The sequence below is a fragment of the Bos grunniens genome, chromosome 10, assembly GCF_055505025.1.
Source record: "Bos grunniens cultivar Pamir isolate PY7600 chromosome 10, Bosgru_T2T1.0, whole genome shotgun sequence".
Classification (NCBI taxonomy): domain Eukaryota; kingdom Metazoa; phylum Chordata; class Mammalia; order Artiodactyla; family Bovidae; genus Bos; species Bos grunniens.
Window position 1 is genome coordinate 48,673,940 of NC_141174.1, and position 22,963 is coordinate 48,696,902.

The following is a 22,963-nucleotide window of genomic DNA, read 5'->3' on the forward strand; positions in this document are numbered from 1 at the left end:
GAAGTATTGGAGTTTCAGCTTTAGCATCAGTCCTTCCAAAGAACACCCAGGACTGATCTCCTTTAGAATGGACTGGTTGGATCTCCTTGCAGTCCAAGGGACTCTCAAGAGTCTTCTCCAACACCACAGTTCAAAAAAATCAATTCTTCAGCGCTCAGCTTTCTTTACAGTCCAACTCTCGCATCCATACATGACCACTGGAAAAACCATAGCCTTGACTAGACAGACCTTTGTTGGCAAAGTAATGTCTCTGCTTTTGAATATGCTATCTAGGTTGGTCATAACTTTCCTTCCAAGGAGTAAGCGTCTTTTAATTTCATGGCTGCAGTCACCATCTGCAGTGATTTTGGAGCCCAGAAAAATAAAGTCTGACACTGTTTCCACTGTTTCCCCATCCTTTTCCCATGAAGTTATTTCCCATAAAGTTCTAACTTTAGATTTCTCAAAAAGAGATCTCTAAGTTTTGAAGGTGTGATTTTGAATATTTTAGATCTTTACAATTGGTGTAAAAAACCTGCTCACTAATCAGGCTTGCTGTGAAATATTTAATAGCACAAATTCTTTGACAAAATAGAAGCTAAAGATGATCTAGTATCAGTGTCCTAAATGCTAAACTAAAATAGCACTATATAAGTAATCCTCCCCTTTTCAATTTCTTCTACACAGACAAAACAATTAAGAACAGTTTCTGACAATCAGCTTATAAAAAGTCCTCTTGTGATTAGAAACTCTAACTTCAAAATGTGAAGCCAATTTCTGAAATAAACAGACAATAAAAGAGGAACAAATTATTCCAATCAGCCTATTATCAGGGAGCACAACTGTGCTATTAATTTTGCTTCGGTTTATTGTATGATGAATGAAACAAACATTTTAAAATTCTATTTAAAACTGAACTAAACACTGAAAGTGCCAAGGGGGTAAAAAACCGAAGTGAAAATAATCACTACAAAGCTAACAAAATCTTGAAGAAAACCACAAACCACAATTTAGAACAAATCACATAAACGTTTAATCACAAGCCCAGTGCTTTTTATCCAACTCCCCCAAAGTAAACCACTTCCAATAAAATCAAACTGTGTATCTTAAAACCATTAAACCAGAACAAACTAGCAACATTAAAATACTTCCACTGCTCTGACAAAATTTATATCACACTAACAAATATACAAGAATCTTTTTAGCCGCTTTAAAAAAGAAAACATTCTACATTTCAGGGAATGGAGCTTTGAGGGTTTAGAGTAAAATGTTCTAAAATAACTTTCAATATTAAGTACAATTAAATTTAGTTAATCAGATTTGGGAAAAAATTGAGGAGAAAATTAGACAAGTCAACTGAATCTTGGTTTAATCCTTCTTGTTTTAGGCAGTGGTCACATTCGCTACATTTTTTTAATCTAGTGCTATAATGCCTTACATAAAAAAGAATTTTAAATGACTGTTAAAGCAACTGAAATACATGAACTCCTTCACCTATTTCTTTTTTTCAGAAACAAAGAACTATATATATTACTACGGACAGAATGTCCCAGTAACATACTTTTTTAATGAAAACTTAATTATCAGAAAAAAAGGGCATCAGAAAGGGGATTAGTATGAAAATGAAATTTTGAGACCTTAGTTTGCTACTCAAACTGACATTGAATCAGCAAACAAAAGCATTTAAATTTCATTTCCAAGCCCACTTAGTAAATCTAGTTCCAGTTAGAGTATCTTTAATGTGCAGAAGCTCAATAAAAGCAAGTATTTGCCATGTAAGACATAGATAGTGTTCCCTTAACCTACTGCCCTTTAGACATCTCACTAGCTGTTAAACAGGCAGCTACTGCCAGATGCTCACGCTAAAAATGATCACAGATGGTCAGCTGTCCAGTTAACAGAAGATACTGCCCACCCCCAACAGCCAAAAGTAAGAAGGAAAGGAGTGAAAGCTGTTAACACTTGGTTGCTTAGTTGGGTAAACCCATTCGCTTGCTATAAGCTGGGCTAGGCCCCACGGTGACTTTTAAGAAAAGGAAAATGGGATCCCAGGACTCTAAAAATTAGAAGGCATCTTAAAGGTGATCTAGTTAACAGCTGTACAATGTGTGAATCTGTACAACTGCATCCCTGGCAGTCAACCATTCCAGCTCTGTCCCTGAAACTCCAGGGGTATGGAACGTGCCTCTAACAAGAAAGCTCTAAAGCTATGACAAAGTCCTCTGCCACCCTGCACTGCAATTACTCCAGCTACTCAGTCTAACTCCAGTCGAGAAACATGGGGCTATTTTAACAGATGGGGTATATGGACTATAACAGAATCATTTCCTATTTTTATACACTATAAAATGATTTTAACTGAATTACCCCAAATGGCATATGCAAAGGATCATACCATAAAAAAACACAGGCAGTAAACATATGCAATTTATTTTTAAAACACAGGAAGAAATAAAGGTTTATAGGACGAAAGCTATTATATAGAGATTATAAAAGATTTTAACAAAAATCAATGGATCTTATATATATATATAAATGTATGCTATCTGCAGAAAAAAATTAAATTTTAAAGAACTGTTTTTAATTGGCAAAGTTTTAATAAAATGTTTCTTTAAACTTTTCACAAGCAGAGCATTACTTTTTTTTTCCAATAAATTACTCATCTGTTTAGAATAAGCTACTAATATGTTCAAGAAGATTGCTCTAAGAATCTCCTGTTTTGTATCTTCAGTGTATTTATATTTCTAAACTATCAGTGAAGAAATTGGAGGTATTAAGCTTGATGTATGATTTTTCATCAACAATTGTCTCAAAGCCCGTTTCTTACTTGATACTGACTAAAGTTTTCCAGATGAAATGACATGCCTACGGAAAGGGAAGGCACCCTGAGAAAGCATGGCTAGAGATAACTGCTGCTGAGTGCTTGGCAGTAGGTTGGGCTAACGTCATCTGAGCATCAATGGCTTAAGGAAGGTCACCCTGGAACATATGTAACTTCTCATCCTTTATAAAGCTGCATGACAGGGATCAACTGTGAAACTTATTTAACCTAATACAGATTCAATTAAAATCCAAAACAACAAGATTACAAGCAAAATGCCATCTGGGAAACTACTGCCAAGAACTGGAGGGTGGGGTTCTGTGTCCTTGGGTCTGAAAAGAGATTTGCACCACTGCTTCTTACTCACAGGGACTCTGGTCTAATGCTGCAAGGCCAGGGAAATGAAGCCTTCCTGGATGGGACCACTATGACTCCTTCCTGCCCGCACACCAAAGGGTGGTCTGTGATGGGGAAAGCCAGAGTGCTTGTAAATGTCCAGTATGTGCAGAAGGGGCTGTAATAATCCAGTAGGAATTCAGCTGATGATCATAAACTTGCTGCTTTGTGCTTAAGGGTAAAAATCTACTCATGAGCAACAAACAGCTAAGTGTGCAGTCTACACCTTGAGTATCTGTTTATACTCATGCATTTATTGTAGTTGTGTCTTTATTATACCGTCTACTAAACATGTTTACATAACAAAACCCTTTCACTGTGCAAAGATAGGATGAATAGCAAATAAAACAGTATCTTTCAGAACTCTGATGAACCCAAACATAAAATTAAGGGTTTTTTTCTTGAGTGTTTCTGTGTTAGAACTACATACAATAAATATTTACAGTTACATGATTCATATGTAACAGCGTTATTTTGTACACAATTTACATATTTTTTACATATGCAAAATAATATAGAGAACTCTCTATATAATATAGAGAACTCTTAGGCAATTTCTTTTTTTTTTAATTTGGTTATTTATTTGTTAATACAATTTTAAATCTTATAGTCCATTTACAATTATTACAGAATATTGGCTATATTCCCCATGTTGTACCATAATACTAGAGCCTGTCTTACACCCAATAATTTTTATACCCTTCTCTCCCCCACCCCATAGTGCCTCTCCCCACCACACTGGTAACCATTAATTTGCTCTTTATGTCTCTCAGGCAATTTCTAAGTTAATCTGATCATCTGGCATAACAATATTGCTATTTTCACATTTCTATTCTACATCCACCATACAGTCACAAGAATAGATCACAAGAGTAAGATCGGTATATCACTCCACCAGAAGTGAACTTCAGAAAGAAAGTCAGATGCCCAGTGCTGGCGAGAAGATAGAAAGATACATTGGCTCAGATGGTAAAGAATCTGCCTGCAATGCAGGAGACCCAGGTTCGATCCCTGGGTTGGGAGGATCCCCTGGAGGAGGAAATGGCAACCCACTCCAGTATTCTTGCCTGGAGAATCCCATGGACAGAGGAGCCTGACGGGCTGCAGTCCATGGGATTGCAAAGAGTCAGACATGACTGAATGACTGAGCACTTGTGACATTGTGCTGAGTCACTCAGCGGTGAGTCAAGGACCACTGAATGACTTATGCAGTAGAATACACACAGTGAGGTAGTAAAGTCACTTCTTTTCTTTTTATCACTAAGTCAGTGATTCTGCCTTATATCCAATAACTTTTTCTCCCAAATGGTCAGAGAGGAAGGAAAAAAGGAAAAGCACTATACAGGTTCACTCACCTAAACCACTGAGAGTGTAGAGAAGGCCACTGGTATCTAAGAAAATGGGTCCGTGCTCCTGCTGCCCCTCCTCTTTGTAGTACAGCTTGTAGCCTTGAATGGTTGCTGTATCCTCAGCATCTTGCTGCCACTTCACAGAAATGGTGGTACAGTTCAGAGGTTCCAAATGTAACTCTGGAGATTTAGGGGCTACAAAAATTCACCAGATGTGTATGTGTAAGAAAACTCCTAATTCACATGAAAACACAGGAGAGTGGAGAGCTCTCCATTCTAAATCAACAACTGCATAAAAGTTCAATTCCAATAATTACATTTGCCCTTCATATTAAAAATTACACAACGATATTAAACTTTGAGACTGAATTAAAAGTATAAGATACTACAGAAAAAAAAACTAAGGTATGGGGTTGGCCAAAAAGTTTGGGTTTTTCCATAACAGTGTATGAAAACCCAAATGAACTTTTTGGCCAATCCAATATATAAATAAGAACAAAATTATATTTGTGGATTTTAAGTTTTTTCAAAGAAGCAATATGTATTTTGTAATTTTATAAAATTTATTTTTTATTTGATGGATAATTACTTTACAGAATTTTGTTGTTTTTGCCAAATATCAAAATGAATCAGTCATATGTATTTCCTAATTTTGACCATCTAATTGTGATTAATCAATTAACAACAAAAAGCCCAGTCACATTACACTCCACATTAGTAAAAGAGGAAGAGGGTCTGGAACTTCCTAGTACTATGATCTTTCTATTAAATTGATGATTTGTTTAAAAATATATGATAGTGATACTGATTCATTTCAGTTCAGTCACTCAGTCATGTCCGACTCTTTGAGACCCCATGAACTGCATCACGCCAGGCCTCCCTGTCCATCACCAACTCCCGGAGTTTACCCAAACTCATGTCCATTGAGTTGGTGATGCCATCCAACCATCTCATCTTCTGTGTCCCTTCTCCTTCTGCCCCCAATCTTTCCCAGAATCAGGGTCTTTTCAAATGAGTCAGCTCTTCGCATCAGGTGGCCAAAGCACTGGAGTTTCAGCTTCAACATCAGTTCCTCCCATGAACACCCAGGACTGATTTCCTTTAGGATGGACTGGTTGGATCTCCTTGCAGTCCAAGGGACTCTCAAGAGTCTTCTCCAACACCATAGTTCAAAAGCATCGATTCTTCGGTGCTCAGCTTTCTTTATAGTCCAACTCTCACATCCATACATGACCACTGGAAAAACCACATCCTTGACTACTTTGTTGACAAAGTGATGTCTCTGCTTTTTAACATGCTGTCTAGGTTGGTCATAACTTTCCTTCCAAGGAGTAAGCGTCTTTTAATTTCATGGCTACAATCACCATCTGCAGTGATTTTGGAGCCCAGAAAAATTGACTGTTCTATTTCTTTGCATTGAGTGTGGCGGCTGTGCCAGCACAGGAGTTAATTAGGCCTCTATTAATAAATAACTTGGTAATTCAATTTGATTTAGACCCATGTATCTTCCTTTAATTCATTTTTTAATTGAAGTAATTGCTTTACAGAATTTTGCTGTTTTCTGTCAAATCTCAACATGAATCAGACATAGGTATACATATATTCCCTCTCTCTTACCTCCCTCGCATCTCACTCCCCATCCCACCCCTCTAGGTTGATACAGAGCTCCTGTTTCAAGTTACCCGAGACATATAGCAAATTGCTGCTGGTTATCTATTTTACATATGGTAATGTAAGTTTCCATGTTACTCTCTCCATACAGCTCACTGTCTCCTCCCCTTTCCCCACGTCCCTAAGTCTGTGTTCTATGTCTGTTTCTCCACTGTTGCCCTGCAAATAAATTATTCCATACCATCTTTCTGGATTCCATATGTATGTGTTAATATACAATATTTATCTTTCTGACTTACTTCACTCTGTATAATATGGACCCATGTATCTTTGAAGGATGTGCAAATTAAGCATAGATATGCAGAGTACATCATGAGAAACGTTGGACTGGAAGAAATACAAGCTGGAATCAAGATTGCCAGGAGAAATATCAATAACCTCAGATATGCAGATGACACCACCCTTATGGCAGAAAGTGAAGAGGAACTAAAAAGCCTCTTGATGAAAGTGAAAGAGGAGAGTGAAAAAGTTGGCTTAAAGCTCAACATTCAGAAAACGAAGATCATGGCATCTGGTCCCATCACTTCATGGCAAGTAGATGGGGAAACAGTGGAAACAGTGTCAGACTTTATTTTTCTGGGCTCCAAAATCACTGCAGATGGTGACTGCAGCCATGAAATTAAAAGACGCTTACTTCTTGGAAGGAAAGTTATGACCAACATAGATAGCATATTCAAAAGCAGAGACATTACTTTGCCAACAAAGGTTCGTCTAGTCATGGCTATGGTTTTTCCTGTGGTCATGTATGGATGTGAGAGTTGGACTGTGAAGAAGGCTGAGCACAAGAATTGATACTTTTGAAGTGTGGTGTTGGAGAAGACTCTTGAGAGTCCCTTGGACTGCAAGGAGATCCAACCAGTCCATTCTGAAGGAGATCAGCCCTGGGATTTCTTTGGAAGGAATGATGCTAAAGCTGAAACTCCAGTACTTTGGCCACCTCACGCGAAGAGTTGACTCATTGGAAAAGACTCTGATGCTGGGAGGGATTGGGGGCAAGAGGAGAAGGGGATGACAGAGGATGAGATAGCTGGATGGCATCACTGACTCGATGGATGTGAGTCTCAGTGAACTCCAGAAGTTGGTGATGGACAGGGAGGCCTGGCGTGCTGAGATTCATGGGGTCGCAAAGAGTCGGACACAACTGAGCGACTGATCTGATCTGAACCAAAAGTTTAAATTGTTTTCAATTAAACCCATGATCTATGGAATATTTTAATTTTTGAGACAAAATTTAAAAATATAAACCTAAGTTAGATAAGACAAAGAAGAAAGATACTGTGTTATTCTTCCTTAATAGTCCACATTTACCTTTCACACTTGTAGCTTTGGGTGTCCTGTGTGAGGTCCACACTGAAGACTCTCCCAGCCCCACTCTGGTGGCAGCAGTAATCCTCACCAGGTAGACACTATCAGGTTTCAGGCCTTCCAAGAGGTGCTCATGAGTGGTCCCTGGGAGCTCCAGAACTTGGATGGAGTTTTCAGTGCTCAGGCGGAAGGAGAGACGGTACAGGACCACCTGGCCCCGCCGGTACTTGGCTGGGATGGGCAGCCAGGAGACGAGGATATCAGTGGGACTTCGACTTGTCAAACTAATTTCAGGAGGTCTCAGGGGAACTAGTCATAAAAGAAGGCAGATTGCTTATCAATATTTAGGATCAAAATGATCAACTAGCACACTAGTATTTACTGAAGTATCTTAGCAGCAGCACATCATATAATAAAGAACAGGTCCTTTCAACCCTGGCTGAGGCTTCCAGTCAAGCAGAGTGCAAACCAGAAAAAGGAAGGAAAAAATATTGAAGGGAGGATCCAGTGTGGAGAACCAAAGAAAGCAAGATTTTCATCAATGTTGCTGTGACTGTTTTGATGTTGTCTGGGATGAATATGAGCTTACTTAATACTCATAAAAAACATGAGAATATTTCACAATAACTTCACCAAGATGCCTTAAAACATAGAAAAGAGAATTACACAAGAATGGAGAAGCTGAGGACAGCAGGGTTAAAACCTGACAAATAATTTGAAGTGTTTAACAGTTGTATCTTAAAAATTAGTGTGACTTTTTTTATCCCCAACTATATCTCCATGCTGCTTAATATGAACACAATGATTTTCCTATAAATAATCTGAATATAACTGGCACTCCAGGAAAATGGGTCAAGAATACTGGGAAGCAGTCTAATATTAAAAGTTAAGATGAGTTCTGGAGTTAGCCTCTGAGTTACTGAGTCCTCGTTATACCAATTTCTACTGTGTGTGATCTTAGCCAAATTAATTTCTCTGTGTCTAGGTTTCTTCATATACAAAATGGGTATGAAAACAATAGTTTCTTCTACAGGCTTTCCTACCTCAAGTGATGGAAACTATTTGTCCAACCGCAAAAGATGAAAACCCTGGTGTCACTCTTGACTCCTCCACACACTCCCCACATTCAATCCCGTGGCTCTATGACTTACATGGCCACCCCCATGGTCCCTGCACCATCACCCTCAGCCTGTATTGTCCCAATAGCCTCCTAACAGATCTCCCTGCCTTTGTCCTCATCTCTACCATTTAGTCTCAACACATTTGCTATTAAATTCCAGGTCAGATCTTGTCATTATTCTCCTCAAAATAGCTCCCATTTTACTCACAGGAAAAGCTAAAGTCCTCATTGAAGCTTCACACGAAACCCTATCCACTGATACTTGTATGGTTGGCTCCTCATTCTATGCCTCATCTCCTACTACTTTCTGCTTGTTCCCTCCACTGTAGCCATGCTTGTGCTTCAGGCCCTTAGCAATTTCTGTTTCCTCTCCTAGAATGCACATCTTTCAGTCATTTGCTTAGCCAGTCCCCATTTTCATTTCCTTTGTGTGTGTGTTAGTCGCTCAGTCGTGTCCGACTCTCTGCGACCCCATGGACTGTAGTCCATCAGGCTCCTCTGTTCTTGGAATTCTCCAGGCAAGGATACTGGAGTGGGTAGCCATTCCCTTCTTCAGAGGATCGAACCCAGTTCTCCTGCTTTGCAGGCAGATTCTTTACCATTTGAGCCACCAGGGAAGCCCCTTCATTTCCTTTAGGTCTTCAAATGTAACCCATGACAAGAGGTATCTCTGTCTGAAGACTTACTCCCCTTTCCTGCTTTCTTCCTTCTTCTCAACACTTACTACTATCTAACTTAGTATATATCACTGGGTGTTCATCTTATTTATTGTTCCTCTCCCTCTTCTCCCACAGTAGAAAGTAATAGTTTCTTCTTCCACAAGTTATAGGCCAATTTTTCATCTCTTTCATTCACTACTGAATACTGAATAACACATAGCAGGTACTCAATAAATATTTGTTGAATTAATGAAATAATAGGTAGAAAAGGGAAAACTAAGCATTTCTGAGTCCTTTACATGAACTCATGAATTCTCACAAAAACCCAGTGAAGAGAGCGTCCCTATTATTTATACTTTATAGCTAAGAAAACTGAGGTAGAGAGGTGAAATCACTTATCCAAGGTCACACAGCTTGGAAGTAAGGAAGTAGATCTAGAGCCTACATTCTCACGCCTATACTTTACTACTCTTATATAACAATGGTTCTTCTATCATAGGGCTAGGTCGGGATTAAATGAGCCACTGGAAGAAAGGTTTTTAGAACAGACAGTGGTAAACATTTCACAAATATTAGCTGTGTCTGCTGTGTACCCTAGGAGACCCACACAGAGTAGAATGGCAACCCACTCCAGTATCTTGCCTGAAGCCTGACAAGCACAGGCTGAGGAAATGGGGGGAGGATACTGATGTGGAAACTGAAAAAGCAGTGTCAGAAGTCTGTATGTTATCCAGAAAACAAAATGATATTTAATTAAACAAAAAAGTTGCAAAATAAGGAAAGGTTTAAAGGAGAAAACTTTGAGATCATAACTGAACTGGAACTGTTAAACTGCAAGTTTAACCAGTGGCTTGCTATGCTTTAGACACATTTTCTTCTATGCAATACCTCATATACCTCATAAACCCAAAGCAACAGCAGGAGCAAACACCAGCCTGTGTTTCACTTTAGTTATACATGTCAGAGGCTGTTAAACATAATGAGATAACTAGAGAGGTAGGTCATGGTTCACCCTAAAACGGAATAAACTCAAATGTGGAATTCAGCGTCCAGATCAGTGATAATTTTTCCTCTAGTAAAAGTCTGAATTTATAAATAAACAGTTACACAAGTGGCATTACACAAATATAAGAGATGTAGGACTACATGGATGAAGAGAAAGATTTGAGAATCATTTATATTAAAATGCTTTGAAAACTCAAGGAGGACCATTTCTTGAGGATGGATGAGAAAACATTTGTAAAGGGGGAACAGTGTAATTAAGTATATTTTAAATAATCCCCCTTTCACACTGTAGAGTACAAAAAATGGGCTGTGGAGAGGCCCTGAAGAGCGAGATGAAGAGTCAGAGGAGGAGAATCAGTTCTATCAGGACTATTTTGACAGACAGAATTTCCCACCATTATAAGAATATATGGGCTTCCCCTGTGGTTCAGATGGTAAAGAATCAGCCTGTAATTCAGGAGATCTGGGTTTAATCCCTGGGTCAGGAAGATCCTCTGGAGAAGGAAATAGCAACCCACTCCAGTATTCTTGCCTGGAGAATTTCAGGGACAGAGAAGCCTGGCGGGCTACATACAGTCCATAGGATCACAAAGAGTTGGACATGACTGAACGATTAACATTTTCACTTTCATAAGAGTACATGGAGGCCCGCCCTCAAATGCACAGCAATTCAACTTCCAATAGGAGATAACAAACTGAACAAGTAGTACTTTCCTCCTTAAGCAGAATAAACACAAATTTTTCTAAAAATAAGCTATCTGATTTTATAAGAATATTTTAATTGATAGTACTAAATTTTATAAACTTTCAGTTTCAGAAATTCAATTCCTCTGGCCTCCAGTCTTTACAGACACTCAATGTAATTGTCATTACATTTATTCCTGCCTAGAGAATCTCACATTTTGTTTCACTCAGTAAAGAAAATAAAAAACTCTGCAATGCATTTACAATTTAAACTAGGAACTTGAAGAAATATAATGACAATTTTGTTATTAAAATTTGCATTATGTGTCTGAATTTGTTCAATATTTATAGCTCATGAAATTTAAAATTATTACTAAATCAGATGACCAATTAAAAACTGTATGAATTATAAACAAAAGTGCTCTTTATCCTTATCATATCCTGTTACTGTCAAAAATTGAGGGTAAGATCTAAAACGGTAAATTAGCCTGCTAGTTATCACATCTGGTTTTTTTTTTTTTAAACCAAAACCAGGATATTTTCTCTTAAAACACATATTCCTCTAAAGTTGTAAGAAACATATTAATGTTCATGCTTAGATATCTTAGAATCACGTTTTCTTACCATCCTCTAAAGTGTTCTGTATCACATGGTCGGACATCTGACTGGCCCCCATTGGCATATATGCCACAATGTAGAAAGTATAATTGCTGGCAGGTTCCAAGTCATCAATAATATAATGAGTGGTGTCGTTTCCAATGACTACTTGATACTCTTCATTATTTAAACCTAGATTAAATAATTGGTGTTTAAAAATTATGAATATTCAAAATTAAATTAACAAGATCATTACCATTTAACAAGACTACATACAGTCTTGTTATACACTGATCCTTGGATCTCTGTTATTTTTGTGACTCTGAAAAATGTGAATAGGAAGGTTTTTATTTTCTAAAAGTAACCATGTTTTGCTACAAGTTTTTAGCTTGAATTTTTCCTGAAGAAATCAAACCGAAAACAATTAATCTTCTCTAAACTTCATTTAACATCTAGTCAAAACCCATATCAGAGACAATGTACAGCAGTAACACAACAGAGTTTAATACTACAGAACACTGTAGTTCATAACAGTGTAAATCTTACTTGCTTAAATCACGGTTTCTTTTTTCTTTTAAACATAAATGGAGAGACAGTAGGGAACGTAATGGCTCGACTCTTTATAAAAATAAACCAAACCAAAAGTTGTCCTGCAAAAGGTCTCATTTTGCCCCTAGAGATTCTATTAAATTTGACTGACACAAGTTGTTCTTTTATTTATACTAAAAGCAAAAGAACTGGGAGGCACAGAATGTGCTTCAAAACGTTTTGTTCCACTATGAGGTACCCACCCCCCCACGCCCAAAGAGGAAAAATACTCTCAGCAATTCTTAATAAAATATGCATGGCAAGATATAGAAGAGGATTTGTCTTTGTGGGATTTAATTCCTACAGAGCAAACCTGTAAAGTGGAACAAGAGCGCTGGCAGCTACTGTGTTTTGTGAACAATTCACAGTAAATGCACGTCAACTTAATCAAAACTCTCTAAGGACAGAGCCCCTTCTCTCCACACTGGATTTATAAACAAAACAGAAGGCAAATTCCACTATTAAGTTTTCCCACATTTCTGAATTAACTTGATAGCATTTTAATTAGACAAGATTACAGGCATTTCACAACAGACTAGCTAATGGCTCGTTAATTAGGAACGGCATAGTATGATTTCTGACCTACCAAACAAGGTCCTTGAGTTCAAATTAAAAAGCCTTGTGCTGCCTATGAATAGACCACTGAGCTGCATGTGGAGGCTCTAATGAAACAGCCATAATAGCGAACAAGAGTGGTCTCCACCAAAGCCAGCATTCCTTTTACCTTCTTAAATCACTAAAAAGGGTATTAACATACTCCAACATGCTTAGTTATCAGATTTTCATTCTTCTTGCTACCATGACCTCTGATTTAAATTCAAAATACTACTTCAAAATACAAAAAACAAACAACAACAAACCACCTGTTTCTACAGACAATTTTATTAGAGCACTATTCTTTGAAATTTGTTTGGAATGTCTACTGCATAAAAAGCAGACTTTGTGTAAACAACTAAAATCTGTAAACCTCTGCTATGGTTTCCACAAGAAATCAATAGTGAAATCTCTAGGATTTACAACTAGTTTTTCCATTTCCTCTACATTTTTTTGCTAAAAGAAAATAGGATAAAAAGGATTCCAGATATGGAACTGAATAAAAATTTTAAGACAGATTTGATTTCTACTTTTATATAATAAATGAGATATCAATAAAGAGTATCCTGCTCAATTTTTAAAGAGTTCTATGAGATTTCAGAAAACATTCAAAATATACAAAATCATATTATGGGGAATTTGAAAATGTTTACTTTCCCCCTTGAAAATAACATGCTGCAGTGACTAGAGTTCACCTTATTTTATTAAGTATTTACACCATTGTTCCTATGTGATTGCATACTTAAATTGGTATACTAAGTCTTAAGCAATTGATACCTTGGCTGAAATGAAATTCATAAAGTACACCACTCTAACTTTGGAACAGGCAAAGATGGTACTTATTTCTAAACAGAAAAATCTTAAACTATCCTTAAACACGTAAAGAATCCACTCCAATATTCTTGCCTGGAGAATCCCATTAACAGAGGAGCCTGGCAGGCTATACAGTCCAGAGGGTTGCAAAGAGTCAAACGGGACTGAAGGGACTGAGCAGGCATGCATACATATAAGGTATACAATAATACAAAATTTAGCAAAAAACTGATACACAGATCATATAGTAATTATTTTTATTAAAAGAGGTAAATGCCACAGAACTTCAAAAATATTTTGTGGATTATGTAAAACATCATTTATATTGAAAACAAAGCCGTGACAGTAAGTAGCACTTAAAAATAAACACTTCTCAAATTGCTTACCTTCTGCTTTCATGTAGTGTACAGAATAAGCGATGACTTTGTCTGAATTGTAAAGTGGCCTCTCCCAAGCTAAAAGGATGGCTGAACTCGACATGGTTTCAGCATGCACATTATAGGGAGCACTGGGTCTGTCTTCTGACATTACTACAGTCAGTCTGGCTCTAGATAAAATTGATCCTTGGCTGTTCTCAGCCATGCACTGATAAATAGCATCATCTTCAGGAATAATCTGGTTAATTACCAATTTACTGAAGGAAGAAAAAAATTATTTCAATGAAACGTCTAAGGATGACATAAAAATAAAATTATGCTAAGTGCACTCTAAACTTTAAATAACAAGTTACTAAGAGCAACCTGTGTAACCAGCCCTACTAAAGAAAAACCTATATGAATTGTTTAAAATTACTCTTGTTTTTTGAGTCTATATAAGTAAGTATGTGTGATATCCAAATCCTTTTGTCTTGAGGTGACAGCTTGATCTCTTTTTTAAATTTGGTTTTTATTAAGGAAGTATATTAAGTATATTAACATTAATCATTAATAGCATCTAATTTCTATAATGTTGCAATGTTACATAAATTCAGGTCAATAAAAATGTTCAGAAGTTTTGTTCAACATATGAGAACGGTACAAGAAGATTCCTATTTACACTAATAAAAATGAATTCTTAAAATCATTAAGTTTGAACTGTGGAGGAATGCTTAGAGACTTAACTATTTCCTTCTAAATTCTTCACTTTATGGAGCAAGGAACTAAGACTCCAAAGGGTTTACATGCTGCTAAAAATTTAGCTGGTGGCTTACCAGTACCAGAAGCCAGGTCTGGAGAACCGTTCCAACTTTTATTATAATCTACCATGATTCACATATAAAATACAAATGGATTCTGGCATGCTGATATTACAGTCTTAAGTTAATTTCTTATTGTTACTTCAGTTTAAAATACCAATTTAGGTATTTGATGTTATAATTATAACCATTTCACATAAGAATTACTAAATCATTATGTTTTATCTAAAACAGTAGCAAAGTGACTTAGCCCACCTGTTGTACATTTTAATTCTACCATTTGAATGTATCTTCCTTCCATTTTTCAACCATGACATTTTGGGTGAGGGTATTCCTTCTGCCTGACATACAAATCGAGCAGTACCAGCTCGAGGCCTCGTTAAACTTTCTGGCCATTCAACAAATGAAGGAGGAGCTATTTAAAAAAAAAAGAAAATATTTTTGTGGTACAAACACAAATCAGACAGTCAAGGAAGAGAACAGCAAATGATACAAGTCCCATCCCTGAAAATATCTGACATTCTAAGCTTCCTGCCTGCACTCTACATCTATTAAAATCTCTCTCTCTCTGGATGCCTTTCCTCTGCATTGCTCAGTTAAATGTCCACTTCCCACAGGCTTTCCCCATTGACACCAAACATACAAACACACTAAAAATATGTGTGCCATGATCCTAACTTAACTAAGCCCAACATACAGCCCTTGTGAATGCACATAGACATTAAATTAAAATTGTAGACTGGTCAATGTGTTTATGAATTTGTAGGTGGGTGAGAAAATAAAAGGGAAGCTTAACTAAGAAGGACCATGATGTTATAAAAGCAAACATGATGAATACTTCAGAGTGATCCTAGCCATATTTTAACACAAGGCTTTGATTTCCTCCTAAAATTCATTACTGGATTATAATATTTCATATCAACTTTCACATAAATGCTACAGAATTAAAGAAAAGTGGAAATAAGCTCTGAGGTAAAACAGCAAGTGTTAAAATGTAAGATTCTCCTAATTGCAGAAAGAAAGGAAACATACCCAATACAGTTAAAGTTGCCATGGCAACTGTAAAGTTGCGTGTGCCTGGGGTAGTGGCCCGACAAACATACACTCCAGCATGTTGCAGCCTGATGTCAGATATCATGAGGTTACCGTTTCCAAGTACCCGAGTATTAAAGACATCAATGGACTTGTGATCTATTTCAAAGAGAATACTTGAGTTAAAACAATGTAATATACGATCTAAAATTTGACAGAAGATCACGATCCAAACAATCATTATCACAAAAGGTCTAAAATTTTCTATACTAAAACCTTTCATCTACACTCTGTAACTGCAGAAAGTTAAAAGCCATGTAACTGCCAAACATGCGTGTTGTATATAAACACGTTATCAATTTCACTAGTATGAACAAAGTTGAAGGAAAGTATTTTTTTTTCCTCAGAAGACTTACCAAGACGGCTCCAAGAAATGATTGGTTTGGGATTTCCTGTGGCCACACATTCTAAAACAACAGTCTGATGAAGGGATGTTGTTATGTTTTGTGGACCTGCTACAATGGTCGGTGTGTGGAAGGACTTAGACTCCTTACCTTTAAGAGGGAAAAGGCAGGAAATGCGAAAATATTATAAATAAGATATAATAAATGAATTAAAATATCTATTCTGAAGTCACTTTTTTCCTTTTCTAAAACAACTTAATTGAGATATAACTCACCCGTTTGAAGCACAATTCAACTGCGTTTAGTACTTTTGGAGTTGTACAATTATTACCATAACCAATTTTAAAGCATTTTCATTACCCCAAAAACAAATTCCACTCTATCAATAGTCACTCTCAAAGCTCCCCATAGGCTGATAATCACTGATCTACTTTCTGTCTCTGGGTTTGCCTATTCCAGATATTTAATAAAAAAGGAATCACATCTTACATGGTCTTTTGGAACTGGCTTCTTTTCATTTAAACATTAGTTTAAGGTTCATTTAAGTTGTACCATGTACCACTACTTCATTTCTTTTTATTGAATAATAATAATAGATTAAATACTTAATTAAATGGATAAGATACATTTTATTTATTCATTCATCGGTTGATGGACACTTAGGTTGTTTCCGTAGAGATTCAAACATTGACTTAATACTTTCACAATCTTGTTGGGAATTAATGTGACAGTGGGGGGAATGAAGAAGTGAGAGAGTGCTTTTGTCTTTATGCTTCATACCAAGAAGCTAATAGATACCACCTCAAATTAAAATATGGCATTAAAAATTTAATTTCAGTTTCGATGTTTCTTAAAAAATTTTTTTAATCTTAAAGGATCTTTTAGGAAGTAATATCTCTTGTGAAGAGTAAACATTCATTTGAAGTTCAACAGTGTCTTTAGGACAGGTTTTTTCCCCACAACATTCAAGTAAATTTAATTATTTAAAAATAAAAAACTAGCATCTGTAATTCCATTTTAATAAAACACATTTCTTCATATTCATCTCTCTAGCTAGTTTCCCTTCTAACTATATTCATGTATGGCAAAATACATGAAATTATATACACTCAATGTTAACAATGATCACCTCTGGATATGGACTAGGGACATTTTAAAACATATCTTTGTACTTTTCAAGTTGTTTAATGTAAAAAAATGTATTTTACTTTCATAGACATTACTCTTTATAATAAAGCATGCATCATTTCTACAAAGGATAATTTTTCCTAAAACAACAGACAGAAAAACCCAAACTGGAAACAAATACATTTTTATTGACAATGGAAAAATTTGGTAGAACTAGATGATTATTATTCTTTTTTAAGTCTTTCTGCATTTTATATTTTAAAAACAAAAGTATTTATAAAACAAAAATTCAGTCTTTCTTAAAGATGTTGATATTAACGTATAAAGCAAGTTAGAGGAAGAAGGTTGCTTAAATATATAAAAATGATCATTTTCCAACTAGTTTACAATAAAATTTAAGTGAAATTAAAGTACTACTTTAGAGCATACTATTATAACCAGAGAAGGAAAATTAAAACCTGGGCCAATTAAAGCTTGAAAAATAAACTTCTATGTGGTACCTGGAATCACTGTGAGAGAGGCCTCCATACTTTTACGTCTGTGGGCTATAGTAGCAGCAACACAACGGTAATTTCCAGCATCCCTCTGGTCAACATCATATATCTGCAGTACTCCTGTTGGCAGGGCAGTTATCCTGTCACTAGAAGAAACATGATTAAACTCTTTGTAGTAGATTTTACATTCTATTTTAACATTTATCCTATGGTAAGAATTAATATAGTCAATCTTTTAAAAATGCCAGATGCAATACTTTCAAGACTAAAAATACTAGCTTGATTCAGTTGTTTTCATTTGGGCTATAACTCTGTAAAACACAAGTAATTATGCTGTATGTGACTTGTGAAATCTATTGGTGTAATTTTACACAGAATCTCACTTGACATGAAAACTTACATTTAGAGCTTAGTATGATTAGTACTTTTAGTACTTAGTACATTTAGAACTTACAATCTAGAGCTTAGTATGATTTTTTTCCCAAATTCCTGACTTTTTGCCTGTTAGTATCTAGGTATTTGTCAAGATTTATCTGAATGTAAATTTTTTTTAAAGCTCTTCCTTGAATAAGTTTGTCCATCTTAGTGCTCTTTACCATTTCAGCAAGCAATTTGAGCCTGCTAAGGAATATTGCTACTCATTAGGGCAGGAACCAAACTTTTGAAGTTGCTGCCAAGTTCCTGACCCCTAAACTCTGACCACCCCAGAGCACTAGGTATATGCATGCATGCAGGCACGTGACTGTGTGTATGTGTGTGTGTGTGTGTGTGTGTGTGTGGTGTGGTGGAGAGGGGGCTGCTAAGCAATTGGCAAAGATGGAAGTGGGCAACCATTATTGTATATATGGGAAACCCTTAAACCTTTAAAACAGCACTGCTATTCTCAGTAGTCAAAGTGTAATTTAGTTTCCTAAATTCTTGGGCTGCAATCCAGGTGCCCAGGGGGTCCCATGGTTAGAAAAGATGTTTGAGGAAAAGAACAAAGCACTAAGAGAATCTGAATTCTGATCTGAACCAAGAGGCCAGGAACTATGCCCCATGTACCAGAGACTGATAATCTAATTCTTTGCCTATGTTTGAGATGTCTTAAAGCGTCTGCCTACAATGCGGGAGACCTGGGTTCGATCCCTGGGTCGGGAAGATCCCCTGGAGAAGGAAATGGCAACCCACTCCAGTACTCTTGCCTGGAGAATCCCATGGATGGAGGAGCCTGGTAGGCTACTGTCCATGGGGTCGCAAAGAGTCGGACACGACTCAGCGACTTCACTTTAAGAAATTAGTTATCGCTATCATAAACAAAAATCAGTTTCACCGTGATCTTTCTCCATATACAGTTTTATGATGAAATCTTTGGTCCTTCTGTATCATCTTCAAAGACAAAAGCTGCATTTACCTGTCCATAGTTACAGATAGAGTTGTCCGATTTAATTCCCATGTTATGGCCGCAGGAGGGTTTGATGAAATCTTGCATGCAAATCTAGCAACTCCACCTTCTCGGACCTCAATAGAAATTGGCTGAACTTCAAATGCAGAAATAGCTATAAGATAAAGTTTTTCATATTCAGAATAAGTATATGCACTATTATATAATGCTTGGAAATAAAATTATGCTAGGTATTACTTATCAAACTTGAACTTCTGCTCAAACATAAGGCCAACTCAACGTAACAAGCACAGAGAGAAATTAAAAGATAATTTTAGAAAAACCACTGGGCAGTTACCCTGCTAAAGGACTTTAGTCTTTCCCAAAATGAAATTCTCAAGAATCTTAGATTTCAGAAAAAAATGAACATAACTGAAACAAAAAACAGCAATTATTAATGGTAGATAATGATACATTAAGCTGTGCAGTAAAAATCTCAAATACTAGTGTATTTCAGAGGACAGGGAAATCAGTAAAGACAAACTAGTCAGGTAAAAACCTTTCACAAGGATTGTTTTTTAAAATTAATTATTATTATTGGCTGTATTGGGTCTTTGTTGCTTTTGTGCAGGCTTTTCTCTAGTTGTGGCGAGTGGGGACTACTTTTTGCTGCAGTGCGTAGGCTTCTCATTGCGATGGCTTCTCTAGTTGCAGAGTACAGGCTCTAGGGTGCGTGGGCTTCAGTAATTAATTGCAGCAAATGGGCTCAGTAGTTGCAGCTTTTGGGCTCTACAGCACAGGCTCAACAGCTGTGATGCATGGGCTTAGTTGCTCTGTGGCACATGGGATATTCCCTGACCAGGGATCAAACTTGTGTCTCCAACATGGCAGAAGGATTATTATCCACTGTTTCATCACGGAAGTCCCAACAGGGGCTGGTTTTAAACTGAGATTTGAAGAACCCATTGGGTTTAGATGGAAGGAGAAAAATAAGACATTTCAGATGAAAGGAGTAATACGAAGGCAAGCACAGAAGTAAGAAATGTACAGCCTGTGTTCACAGGATTGTGAGGCAACAGCCAGGATTAACTATTGTAGAATAAATCAGATTAAATGTTCATGGCAGAGTGGAAGGAGAGTAGAGATAAAACAGGTTTGTACCACGGTACAAAATAAGGCATCACTGAAAAGCTTTAAGCAAAGGAGTATCATGGTAACAATAGTGTGTGGGAAAATTAATCAGGTACTGTTAGGATGGATTGAAGAAAAAGAGCCTTAAGTCAAAAGACCAACAGGCTGTTTAAATAAAAATGACAAAACCGGGTGGCGGCAGTGAGAACAGAGAGATTCTGCAGATATTGTAATGAAAACAGACTTGGTTTTTATTGGACACAGATATGTCATTCCATGTTTGGAATAAAATGAGGTTGGTATTGATGGAGCAGAATGAGAGTGGAAAAAGTGAAGACAAATGATGTGCCTGAAAAATAAACGCACACAGATTCAAGAGACTATTTTTAGACTTAAGTCTTCAAATGTTGATATTTTCTAGAGATAATTCTTCTTTACTCTTGTAGACAAGCCTCCAAGTTTTACATTTTGATGGAGCCCAGACTCCAGGTAATAGTGTAGCTTGCCTTTCCTCTACTAAGTCTTCCAGGATATAAAGAAAGGGCCACAATAATAGTCTTACTCTCCATCCTCAAACCCCAGTTCAAAAAATAAATATGCATATATACAATTTTCAACAAAATGAGAAATTATGAAGAAATATAGAAGTAATAAGGGCTGGATGACTTATGCCTCATTGCACTGGGAAGTGTGAGAGGTTACAGAAGACTAACGAATTCTGCCTTGGACGTGACTTCATTAATCTGTAAATGGATCATGGGCCTTTAGAGGTACAGAACAAAGTCAGTGAGTAATAACGAAAATACTCTTAGGAATATCTCCTTCCAAAAAGGATGGAGTTGGGGTAAATTAATATTTTGTGTATGTAACAAAAAATACTTACTACTTCAAAACAGCAGTTTCAAACTGCTGTTGTCAATAGACTCAGAAGGTTAAAAGCATTTTTACGATAATCATCCTTTGCCTTTTTCACCTTCATTTCTCTTGAGTATACAGTACTTCCAGAAGCTACTTGATGGGTGATATAAAGCAACAAATCTAATTCACTGTGAGAATCCAACTGTCTTCTACTAAGCTAATTTAAAAGATTTGGACAAATGTAAAAAAAAGTGTCACTCATCTTACTAAAATTTTTTGGAAAACAGTTATTTTTCATTAAATGTGCTATGTTAATATGTAATTGATCCGTGTTTTCATTTCAAAATTAATATTTTTAAAATTTCTCAGTTTTAATTTCTAATAATAAAGTATTATTAAATATAACCTACCTAAACAAAAGCTCTTTGGAGTCCTCAAGATTTAAGCATATAAAGAGTGAGACTAAAATGTTTAAGGATCACAATTCAAGAACACTGGACTCTCTCTGTGATTCAGGTCCTTATCACCAACTGCCTGGAAGTCTTAAAGGAGTGTCTTTAGGTGAGATCTGTCCTGATATCAGAGTTACCTTCGAGAGTGATGGTCATAAAAAACAAATTTGATTTGTGTTACTGATGAATTATTTAGTCCCTATAAAACTCTATCACTTTGCATTCAACCACTTGAAATTATGTCTCACAGACACTGCACTATTTATGATTCTCTGAATATACTGTATTTCACATCTCTGAACAATATACATGCTTTCCTTCTCTTTCAAATATTGTAGATCCCTTTGTCCACCTGATGAAATCCTGTTATCATTTAAAACCTAGTTCTCTTGTCTTACCCTTTGGGAAGCTGTTCCTGATTTTTTTCTTCTATAAGACTCCTGTAGAATGAAGACCTTTATTGCTACTTTTATCCCACAGTATTATAGTCACATATTCACAAGACTGTCTCCCATTCCACATTCTGAGCTCAATAAGGACAAGTAGTGGGTCATAACTTTGCAGGATCCCTTAAGCCAGTGAATGGTACAGACTTGGCACTAAAACAATACCTGTTGAATTAAACTGAAAATTTTTAAATGTTCTCTAATTCTACCCCAAGGCAGATGGGTCATGGTGGAGAGTTTTGACAAAACGTGGTTCACTGGAGAAGGGAATGGCAAACCACTTCAGTATTGTTGCCTTGAGAACCCTATGAACAGTATAAAAAGGCCAAAAGATATGACACTGAAAGATGAACTCCCCCACTCAGTAAGTGCCCAATAGGCTACTAGAGAAGAGTGGAGAAATAACTCCAGAAAGAATGAAGAGATGGAGCCAAAGCAAAAACAATGCGTAGTTGTGGATATGATGGGGGTTGGAAGTAAAGTCCAATGCTGTAAAGAACAGTATTGTGTAGGAACCTGGAATGTGAGGTCCATGAATCAAGGTAAATTGGAAGTGGTCAAACAAAAGGGGCAAGAGTGAACGTTGACATTCTAGGAATCAGTGAACTAAAATGGACTGGAATGGGTGAATGTAACTCAAATGACCATTATATGTACTACTGTGGGCAAGAATCCCTTAGAAAAAATGGAGTAGCCATCATAGTCAACAAAAGAGTCTGAAATGCAATACTTTGGGGCAATCTCAAAAACGACATAATGATCTCGGTTTATTTCCAAGGCAAACAATTCAATATCACAGTAATCCAAGTCTATACCAAACCACTAAGGCCGAAGAAGCTGAAGTTGAATGGTTCTATGATGGCCTAGAAAATCTTCTAGAACTAACACCAAACAAAAGAT

General features: G+C 36.6%; 1 protein-coding gene across 6 annotated transcripts in view; it reads right to left on the bottom strand.

The window, feature by feature from the left end:
* The window catches only part of PRTG (protogenin), a 203,402-nt gene that overhangs the window by 55,440 nt on the left and 124,999 nt on the right, over positions 1 to 22,963 (bottom strand). For all 6 annotated transcript variants that reach the window (XM_086321099.1, XM_086321101.1, XM_086321097.1 and 3 more), the window contains 9 exons: positions 19,207 to 19,351; positions 17,820 to 17,959; positions 16,204 to 16,341; positions 15,788 to 15,946; positions 15,011 to 15,170; positions 13,968 to 14,215; positions 11,614 to 11,778; positions 7,525 to 7,830; positions 4,552 to 4,740 (listed from right to left, as the gene is read on the bottom strand). In XM_086321099.1, coding sequence (XP_086177225.1) covers positions 4,552 to 4,740; positions 7,525 to 7,830; positions 11,614 to 11,778; positions 13,968 to 14,215; positions 15,011 to 15,170; positions 15,788 to 15,946; positions 16,204 to 16,341; positions 17,820 to 17,959; positions 19,207 to 19,351 — 1,650 coding nt within the window. The remainder of the gene's footprint in view (positions 1 to 4,551; positions 4,741 to 7,524; positions 7,831 to 11,613; positions 11,779 to 13,967; positions 14,216 to 15,010; positions 15,171 to 15,787; positions 15,947 to 16,203; positions 16,342 to 17,819; positions 17,960 to 19,206; positions 19,352 to 22,963) is intronic.